Source organism: Hipposideros armiger, unplaced genomic scaffold (genome assembly GCF_001890085.2).
Source record: "Hipposideros armiger isolate ML-2016 unplaced genomic scaffold, ASM189008v1 scaffold_126, whole genome shotgun sequence".
Taxonomy (NCBI): Eukaryota; Metazoa; Chordata; class Mammalia; order Chiroptera; family Hipposideridae; genus Hipposideros; species Hipposideros armiger.
The window spans coordinates 3,294,617-3,304,397 of record NW_017731476.1 but is presented as its reverse complement, the minus strand read 5'-3'; the positions used below and the strand labels follow the sequence as shown (position 1 = coordinate 3,304,397).

The window sequence follows — 9,781 nt, the reverse complement described above, 5'->3', positions numbered from 1 at the left end:
AAGAAGGCGACGGAGCCCGCAGGTCTCCGGGTCGGGGCCCCGGGTTGCGGCGGGGGATAGTCAGGGTGGCGAAGCCCGGGGCGCGGCCGGGTGTCCAGGATGGGGCCGGGGACTCCGAGGAGCGGAGGGGCCCTACGGAGCGGCGATGACCTGGCGGGGCCCGTACCTCTCACGAGGGTCACGGGCCGGTCCACGAGGAGGTCGAAGGCCTTCGTCAAGTAAGTGATGGGGTTGGGCACCGAGGTCTGCGGCGAGGGCGCCGGCGTACGGCGCGGGGGCTCAGGGTACACGTCCTTGTCCCAACTGTCCGGCATGGCGGCGGCGGCGGCGCACGGCTACTTCCCTCTCGGACGAGATGCCCCTACTCCCACCTCCGTCCGGTGTCCTAGATCGCCCGCCGCAGAGGACGCCCGAGGGCTGCCGCGCCTGCGCAGAGCGCCCGGAGCGCGCGAGGCACCATGGAACTTGTTTCCCCGACACGCCTACATGTGGGCCCGGGCAATGCCTCGCAGCGCGGGCGCCCCCGCGTGGAACTGCAGCTCCATTGCACATGCGACTTCCTTCGGTCTCTTTCTATGAAGCACCCCTGCTTGCATTCTATGAGAAGACTAGGTAATAGGTAAAGACTATGAGAAGACAAGACTAGGTAAACTATTCATTTAGTTCCAACGGCGTACAGGAACATACCAAGTGCAGCAGAGTATAAGATGAACACAGCTGGGCTTTTCTGGAGAACTCAGACCGGTGGAGCAAACAAGTAACACCACAGTCAACAAATAATGCCAACTATTCTAGACCTGGATGCCTTCTTGGATTGCCCATTCCCTACAGCTCTCTCTGGGTTCCACTGTGCCTGCCAAGGCCCCTTATGGACTGACTGATTGATGCCAGTGTGCTTGGGGGACCTGCCTGGGGCAGAGCAGGAGGCAGGGCTTACCCCCTCAGAGTCCACACCTATAGGGAGAGGTGGCTTCTACCCTGAGGACACAGCACTCTGGACTGGTTCTGATGGTTCCATCCTGGCCTTGAGCAGTGTTGTGCCCCCAAGGCAGCTCCACTGACAAGGTCCTGCTGGCTGCCCTCTGTGATCTTCATACCTGGCATAGCCCCTGGCTGGCACCAAGGAAGGTGCTGGTCACTTCCTATCTAGGGGCTGCTACCAGGGACACAAAGCCATCAACTCCATGGACTCACAGAATCTGGAATCACAGAAACATCAAATCTTCAAATCATGAACTTTTAGTTGGCATTTAAAAAAAAATTTTTTTTTTAGCTGAGCCATCCTGCCACCTGTTGGCAACTCAGCGGCAGCTCAGCTTGGGCCGGGACTCAAACTGCTATTGCTCAGAGCTCGCACTCTTGAGCGAGCTCTTAACCAACTGAGCCACTTGGCCGGCCCCAAATCATGAACTTTTAAACAGATGCTGTCAGACCCAAAGTATCATAACATTGGACTGAACATTGGACAGAACAGGAAGTCCAATGTTGGACCCAACAGAGGCAGGGCAGAGCCGCTGCCATCACTAAGATGCCCTGATAGCTCTGAGATGATGGCTTTCTGCTGCTGCCTGGGAGCAGAGGGACTCAAAGATCATGCAGCAGAAGCAGAAAAAGGCAAGTGAGAGGGAGGAACCCAACCTAGTAGCTTTATGGCTCCGTGTCCAACCCTCTGGCCCTTGACCTGTGTGCCTGGAGCCAGTCCCACCACACCTGATTTTCCTGCAGCACTCATAGATCACAGCACAGATGGCATCCCCTCTGCCATGGGTCTGTAGCTGTCCCTTCTGTGCTTCCTTCTCTCCGGTAGCCTCTCTCCTCAGGGCACTCGTGGGGTGGAGGGGGTTATCCCTTCCTAGTGATTTTATTCCCGTGGGCCTAAGCCCAAAGTATTAAAAGTACCTTTGTAATTAGAAAACAACAACAAAAACAAAGAATCGTGACATTTTAGTACCATAGAATCTTAGCATCGAGTGAGTGATGGAAAATCCACAGACCTTCCAAGACTTCTTAGGCCTATAAAACTCTAGTTCTATAGATACAGAACTTTAAAACCACAGACTCTTTGAATAAAAAAATAAGATTTCAATCCCCTTTTCATTCAAACTTTAAGTTCATAAAAGTGTCTAAATGTTCTCGGATCACAGCTATTAGAGTCATGGGATCCTGATACTGAACTGGGGCCCTGGTGATCCTCTGGGCACAGAGCCAACCCTCCCCATCTTCCCCCTCCTCTTTGTGCAGCTCAGACTCACAGCACTCAGGACAGAAATCCCCTCAATGCCAGCAGACTAGCCTCAGACCCTCCTTGCAGGCAGCTGCCTGAGAGAAGCCCCCAGTGGAGGTTCCTCGCCCTCCACCAGGCCAAGTTGTTCCTGTCCTGGGGGGGTTCTCAAGAGGCAGAAAACAAAGTGGGTGTGACCCTGTCCCAGGGCCCTTGAGGAAAGGAGTGCCAGCCCTGGATCCATGTGTCCTCCCCCCAAGTTGCCCATTTGATGGCCCCCACCCCCCACTGCCTTGCCCCGGGCCAGGCTTGCTTCTGGCACACCACGGGAGATGACCAAGCTCCTCTGCCAGGGGCTAAATCTGGGATCTGGCTGCTGTGTGTCCTGGCCCTGTCACTCGACCTCTGGCGCCTGGTGGGGAGGCCTCTTTCTTTCCTGATCTGCAGGGACCAGCCGCCATGGTCAGTGGTTTGCGGGGGCTGGAGCTGGAGCAAGCTGGCTTTCTGAGGAGGGGCAGGTGGGCTTTCGGAGTCTCCACCAGCAGGGATGGTTCTTGGACCTGTGAGGGAGTAGGGGATTGGAGAGGACAGCAGGGGCCAGAGCTCTGGCTGCCAGACCTAGAACAGGCAAGGAGATGGACGGATGACAGCGGCCCCGCCCCTGTAGTCCTCGCCACAGTGTTGGCCTGCCCCTCCTGGGCCTAGCCAAGCTGAGCCCACTGAGGCAGGAAGCCTGTGGGTGAAGAGGGCTTGGTGCTGGCTCCATCCCTAAGACACTGCCCCTGGGTGAACCTTCCCCTCCTTTCTTGTAGAAAGATGGAGTCACTGAAGACCATTGGGCCTTAGTCTGGGGTCTCTAGCTCACTTCTTTGGGTCTGAACCCTGGGACCATCCAGCCACCCCCACCAGGGTGACCCCAGCTCTGATCTTCCTCTTCTACTGTTCCTAGTCCCACCGGAAGTTCTCTGCCCCTCGGCATGGACACCTGGGCTTCCTGCCCCACAAGAGGAGCCGCCGGCACCGGGGCAAGGTGAAGACGTGGCCCCGGGACGACCCTAGCCGGCCTGTACACCTCACGGCATTTCTGGGCTATAAGGCCGGCATGACACACACCCTGCGAGAGGTGCACCGGCCAGGACTCAGTGAGTGTCCACAGAGGGACACATGGGGTGGGGGGAGGTTGGACAAAGCACCCCTGATCACCAGAAGATCTAGAGAAACTTCCAGATGCTAGGAGCCACTGTTGGACTCCAAGAGGGGACATGGCCTCAGAAAGGGTGAGGCCCTGCCCACTGGTATCTCAGTCAGGATACTGACTGTCATGAAGTGCTGACCACTGGCCACCCCTCGAGGTGGGTTCTGTCATTGCCCCCAGCTTACAGATGAGGAAATGGAGCAGTTATGAAAATTGCCAGTGACCCAGTTAGTCAATGGAGGAGCTAGGATTAAAAGGCAGACGCCCAATATACAATACTTTTTGTTTTGAGATCATTGTAGATGTACATGTGGTTGTAAGAAACGATACGGAGAGAGCCCATGTACTCTTCACCTAATTTCCCCCAATGGCAACCTCTTGAAGAGCCACATGTCACAACTGGATATTTACCCATGTTTCCCCAGTTGTGTGTGCGCTCACACATGTGTGTGTTTAGTTCTCTATGGCTCTGTCCCACTACATGTGTGTACCCACCACCTCGGAACATTCCACCCCCACATGGATCCCCCTGGTACCCTTTTATAGCTACAGCCACTCCCCCTACCTTCTGGCAAGCACTCACCTACATCTATAAAATCTATAACGCCTATAAAATCATGGGTTTTGGACAAATTATAGGCTTTTTTCCCTAGAACCCTTCAACATACATTCATAACTATTAAAATAAAAAATGGTTGTTTGTGCCCCACTAAAGGAGGTCCAACCCCACCCTTTGGGGAATGCTGCCCTGGTCGTTGCCCTGCTAGCCCATTCCCGGATGGTCTAGTGGGGAACCTGAGGCAAGGAACAAGTCAGGCCTTGCCTGAGATCTCAGAGTCAGAGCTAGCATGGACCATCCATGGGGCCCTGATCAGCAGCTGCTCCACACCCAGGGCAGAGCAGGGAGCGAAGGGGCAGGGTGCAGGCAGTCTGAGGGCTGGAGGTCAGCGGGGTCCCTGGTCATGAGGGCCTCTGTCCCCAGCAGCCCTGGGGGTGTGGTGCTCCCTCCTTTTTCAGGCAGGAAGGTCTGCAGTTGCCTTTTCCATGGGTAAGAGTCTGTACCCATGGGCCCTGGAGGCTCTCCTCCATGCCCCTGTCTCATTTCATTCAGAAATTTCTAAGCGTGAGGAAGTGGAGGCTGTGACGATTGTGGAGACACCACCTCTGGTGGTGGTAGGCGTTGTGGGCTACGTGGCCACCCCTCGAGGCCTGCGGAGCTTCAAGACCATCTTTGCAGAGCACCTCAGTGATGAATGCCGCCGGCGCTTCTACAAGGACTGGTGAGGGCTCTGGGGTGGACCATGTGTGGGCTGGTGGAACTACTGGGGATGGGTGGGCCTTTTACTTCCCAGCCTTGTGCGGGAATGATGGGGTGGGCAGGAGAAGTGTCACCAGTGTGTGGAAGGCAGGAAAGTATGTGGTGTGTGTGCGCGCGCACATGCACACGCGTGTATAAGGATGCCTTCAATTCAGTAAAAGATGAGTACTAGCAGGCTGGAGAGAAAACTGGGATACAGAAAAAAGAGGAAGGAAATATTCTAATCCTCAGGGTTAATTAAAGAACTAATTTGATGAAATGTCAGAGTTGGCTCTGAGCTTCCTAGCAGCTAGGGTGAAAAGGGAAACAGCCAACTGACAAACTCTTCTTATCAGAAAGGCATTCTCAGGCCTCAAATCTTCCCTGGCACAGGTCCTGAAAGGGAAGGTCCCTTGCCTGAGGAACTTCACAACCTCACAGACATCCCCCTCCTTACAGAGGCAGAGGCAGAGGCAGAGCCCAGCCCTGGCCCTCTATGGGAGGTGAAGAGCTTGGGCCCTAGAGTCAAAGTGGGCTTAGTGACCAAGGGCAAGCTGGCTGATCTCTAAGAGCCTTGTATCACCTCCCCTCCCCCAGCCCCCCAGAACCAGGCATGCCACAGACACCATCAGATGGAGGTGGGAGTGGTTCCTGCATCACTATAATCCTTACAGTGGCTGCTGTAAGGATTAGATGAGCAAAGTGGGTCAAGGGCTCAGCACAGAGGAAGTGCTCGGCAAATGCCAACTGGCCTTGTTTTCCCCGTTTTTATGGTTATCAACTGGCCCCTGATCCAGGGGCTTTGACCTTTGTGAACCATGGCTTCTTCATCTGTGAAATGGGGATAATAGTGTCCACCACCCAGAGTTCTAGCAAGGGTTAGGAATGACGTGTATGGTGCCGGGCCAGTACCGGCTGTTTGCTTCAGAAGTGGGGTTAGCAGCTGTAGCGATGTGGGCAGGTGGCCGGCACATCCCTTTCTCAAGCTCCTGCACATCTGCCACTCTCCCTCAGGCCCTGGGCAGGCAGGGAGGGTGCCCAGTTTACAGAGGAGGAAGCTGAGGCCCGGAGTGGGAGAGGCAGTCTCTGCTTAAAGATGGTGACTGGAGCCAGCAGCCTAGGGACTTCAGGGAGGGCCCGGTAGTGGCCTCCCCTGGGAAGGAAAGGACGAAGGAAGGGGACATTTACTATTCTAAGACCCATGCCTGGTAGGCGGTGGGCAGGTGCGGGCAGGACAGGCCTGGGGAGCTGCCCTGGCTGGCCCCTCTGAGCACCCTGTGTGCGTGGCTCAGGCACAAGAGCAAGAAGAAAGCCTTCACCAAGGCCTGCAAGAGGTGGCGTGATGCCGATGGCAAAAAGCAGCTCCAGAAAGACTTTGCTGCCATGAAGAAGTACTGCAAGGTCATTCGGGTCATCGTCCACACCCAGGTCAGCACCCTACTCCCTACTCCCTTGTCCACACCCGGTCAGCCAGTCCAGCCCCTGGGCACCCTCCCCCACCCCAGCCTCTGGGAGCCCTGGCAAATGTCAACCTAAAAATACCACGAGCACTAGGCACAGGCCCAAAGGGTTGGCCACCCGAAGCCCCAGTGGGCATCAGTGCACCCAGGGCCCTGGGGCATTGGCCACGCCCAGTGGTCAACCAAGGCCCTGAAATGCCCCAGAAGGCCTGGCTCTCCTGCCAGGTGTCCGGTGTAGAGGGCCGGCTACCACCCTGTGGATTCTGGCACAAGTGTGTGTGTGAATCCACATTCATATATGGGGGTCTAGCTTGATGTGGGCTGACAGGTTACCAACACTCCCTGGCTTATCCTGGAACATTCCTTGGCCTCTTGTCCTCAGGGAAGACTTTTGTAGGCCCTCCCTCCCCCACCCCACTTACTCTCACACTTGCTGTTCTTGGTTACCTGTGTCATTGGTTAATGTCCATCTCCCTTGAGCTGCATGAGGGCAGGGGCCACAGCTGCCTGTTCAGTGCTGTGCCCCCAGAACCCACCAAGAGCCTTGTATGCAGTAGGTGCTCCCTAAGTATTCATTGCTGAGCACTATGCTATGATCTCAGAGTGTCCCTGCTTCACCTGTGTGTCCCCATAGCCTGTGCTTCACATGGCAGCAGCCAGAGATGTTTAAAAACATGAATCAAGGGCCGGCCGAGTGGCTCAGTTGGTTAAGAGCTCGCTCAAGAATTTGAGCTATGAGCAATAGCGGTTCGATTCCCAGCCCAAGCTGAGCTGCCGCTTAGCTGCCAACAGGTAGCAGGATGGCTCAGCTAAAATAAAAAATAATAATAATAATAAAAAAAAATATGAATCAAATCATGTCAGAGCCTGCACTTGGAATAAAGCCTGAGTCCTTCCTGTAAGACTTGCTGACCAGGCCCCTGCTCACCTCTGACTCCATCTTGCACTCCCTCCTCCTTGCTCCTCATGGTCTACACACACTGGTCTCCTTCCTGTCCTCCCAATTCCCCAGGATTTTCCCTGTCTCAGGGTCATTGTACATGCGATTCCCTCTGCCTCAAAAGCTCTCAGATCTTCACCTAGTAGCTCTATCTTGTTACTGGTGTCACCTCCTCAGAGAGGTTCTCCCTGACCACATTAGGTGCAATAACTGTCCCCTCCACCCTCAGTATTACATCAGAACACTTAGCCCTCTCCAAGAGTTTACTTGGCTTCTGTCCCCCAACTACAATAGATAATGGCTTCATGAAGGTCAGGTCCCTGTCTGCCTCATTCCATACTCTACCCCAGTGCCTAGCACAGGACATAGCACATAGCCAGACCAAGCATGGGAACATCTGCTGAATGAATGCAGGCATGCAAGCCTGCCAGGGGTCACCAGTTGATCATGCCGTGTGTGCACATGGGGATGTGACCCTCTGGGAACTGACTCGCCATGCCGTGTCCTGCAGATGAAGCTGCTGCCCTTCCGGCAGAAAAAAGCCCACATCATGGAGATCCAGCTGAATGGCGGCACGGTGGCTGAGAAGGTGGCCTGGGCCCAGGCCCGGCTGGAGAAACAGGTGCCGGTGCACAGTGTGTTCAGTCAGAGTGAGGTCGTTGATGTCATCGCTGTCACCAAGGGCCGGGGCGTCAAAGGTAGGGCCAGGTGGGGATGGCAGCTCCTGGAAGGTTGCCTGGAGGGGATGGGGGCCATACTAGCTTCTCAGCCGCCAGCCCCTCCCACCTGCAGGGGTCACGAGCCGCTGGCACACCAAGAAGCTGCCCCGGAAGACCCACAAGGGGCTGAGAAAGGTGGCCTGCATTGGCGCCTGGCACCCTGCCCGCGTGGGCTGCTCCATCGCCCGGGCTGGGCAGAAGGGCTACCACCACCGTACGGAGCTGAACAAGAAGGTGTGTCTGCAGTTCTGGTGAAGGGGGGAGGACACCATGACCAGACTCCAGTCAGTGGGGTGCATGACCCAGATACTTCCTGGCTCCCCAAAGGCTCTGAAATGCCCCCACCAGTGCCTGAGTCTAAGCCCATGTGCTGATGGGTGTGGACATACTGCTGGCCCCAGAGACCACCGGCTGCCCTCAATGTGCCCTGTTCTCCTGGCAGATCTACCGCATTGGCCAGGGGCTGCACATGGAGGACGGGAAGGTGGTTAAGAATAATGCATCCACCAGCTATGACATGACTGACAAGTCCATCACACCACTGGTGAGGGTGGGAAGCCGATCTGGCTGAGGGGGCCTGGTGTGCATGTGTGGGGTACTGCTATGGCCCCAAGAGCTCAGTCCCCAGTGAGCGGCTGCCTGGTGGAACAAACCCCTCCCTTCCTGCACCCTCTGAGCCTCCTCTGCAGAAAGCTTACACTCCAGCTGCTGTCACTGGCTTTGACTGTGGCCTCTAAGTCAGACTGCCTGGGCTTGAACCCCAGGGCAGTGTGTGCTGAAGCAGGTGACTCCACTCCTCTGAGCCTGTTATCCTCTATGTAAAATGCAGATTGTTAAATGAGATAATGCACAAGAGGACTTAGGGTGTGGCTCAGATGCTGCTCTGATTAGTGATCGAGGGTGGCCAGGGGCCGGGCACTGGCTCTTTCCAATTACAGCCGAGTATGGGAGTTTTCCCAGCTGCCCCCTGCCCCCTAACTTGCCCCCTGCCCCCTAACTTGGCAGCCCTTTCTTGGTCTGGACTGTGACCCACCTCTCTGCAGGGCGGCTTCCCCCACTATGGGGAAGTCAACAATGACTTCGTCATGCTGAAGGGTTGCATCGCAGGAACCAAAAAGCGGGTCATCACACTGAGGAAGGTGAACACCAGCAGTGGGCTGGGGAGCTGGGGAGCGGGAGTCCCATTGCTTGTGGGTATAGGTAGGGGGGCAGACTGGCCCACCCTGTCCTGTCCTCCAGCCTGCTCTGAGGGTCAGGGGATAGGGAGAGCAAAAAGAGAGGGATTCTGACAAAAGATGGGTGGGTGGACTGGAAATTACTGGATGGGGACCTCGGCCTTGAGGCTGTCCTGTCCCATGTCCTGTCCAGTCCCTCCTGGTGCACCACAGCCGGCGGCTCCTGGAGAATATTGAACTCAAGTTCATTGACACCACCTCCAAGTTTGGACATGGCCGCTTCCAGACAGCCCAAGAGAAGAGGGCCTTCATGGTGAGCCCACCCCTGTCCTTGTTGTCTGGGGCTCAGACCTCACATCCCACCTGCCCCAGAGTGGGGAAGCTGGAGCAGATGGGGGTGGCGGGACGTCCCCTACACACATCCGCAGGAGGGGGCTTTTAGGACTCCAACCCTGGGCACTGATTCTTGCTGGAAAAGAAGGTAGAGGAGGGACTGGTCGTGGGAGGGGGCGGCAGGGCCCATTCTAGGTGACTCAGGGGGCTGGCCAGGGGCAGTATTCCGAGCAAGACCCCTGTGACTGACCCTCCTCCTGCCTCCCACCCTCACAGGGTCCCCAGAAGAAGCATCTTGAGAAGGAAAAGCTGGAGACCTCGGGAGACTTGTAGGGGCTTGGGATGAAGGGAGCCTAAAAGAAGCACGTGCGACCCACGCTTGTCCTCCTTGTCTAATAAAGGCAGAAAGCAACTCTTCCCACGGTGTCTGAGTTGAGGGCA

At 56.1% G+C, this 9,781-nt stretch overlaps 3 protein-coding genes across 6 annotated transcripts in view; 2 read left to right on the top strand and 1 right to left on the bottom strand.

The window, feature by feature from the left end:
- RPS2 (ribosomal protein S2) overlaps window positions 1-149 on the top strand; it is a 4,461-nt gene extending 4,312 nt beyond the window's left edge. The window contains exon 7 of the mRNA XM_019648442.1: window positions 4-149. Coding sequence (XP_019503987.1) covers window positions 4-149 — 146 coding nt within the window. The remainder of the gene's footprint in view (window positions 1-3) is intronic.
- The window catches only part of NDUFB10 (NADH:ubiquinone oxidoreductase subunit B10), a 7,781-nt gene extending 7,350 nt beyond the window's left edge, over window positions 1-431 (bottom strand). The window contains exon 1 of the mRNA XM_019648702.1: window positions 167-431. Coding sequence (XP_019504247.1) covers window positions 167-314 — 148 coding nt within the window. The 5' untranslated portion in view covers window positions 315-431. The remainder of the gene's footprint in view (window positions 1-166) is intronic.
- Window positions 432-2,574: 2,143 nt separating this feature from the next.
- On the top strand, window positions 2,575-9,757 carry RPL3L (ribosomal protein L3 like). Of its 4 annotated transcripts, none has more exons than XM_019648428.1 (10): window positions 2,575-2,683; window positions 3,171-3,363; window positions 4,528-4,696; window positions 6,006-6,141; window positions 7,625-7,811; window positions 7,906-8,066; window positions 8,275-8,376; window positions 8,876-8,971; window positions 9,201-9,320; window positions 9,617-9,757. In XM_019648428.1, the coding sequence occupies exons 1-10, from the start codon at window positions 2,681-2,683 to the stop codon at window positions 9,671-9,673; spliced, it is 1,224 nt and encodes a 407-aa protein (XP_019503973.1). In that variant the 5' UTR covers window positions 2,575-2,680; the 3' UTR covers window positions 9,674-9,757. The 4 variants fall into 4 exon arrangements, with proteins under 4 accessions (XP_019503973.1, XP_019503974.1, XP_019503976.1 ...); XM_019648430.1 differs by having other exon boundaries at window positions 2,640-2,739; XM_019648429.1 differs by lacking the exon at window positions 8,876-8,971.
- Window positions 9,758-9,781: the final 24 nt, after the last annotated feature.

Coding starts and splice junctions, on each gene's coding strand:
- RPL3L (XM_019648428.1), top strand. Junction 7,812..7,905: donor CAAGGGCCGGGGCGTCAAAG/GTAGGGCCAGGT, acceptor TCCCACCTGCAG/GGGTCACGAGCCGCTGGCAC. Junction 8,377..8,875: donor ACAAGTCCATCACACCACTG/GTGAGGGTGGGA, acceptor ACCTCTCTGCAG/GGCGGCTTCCCCCACTATGG.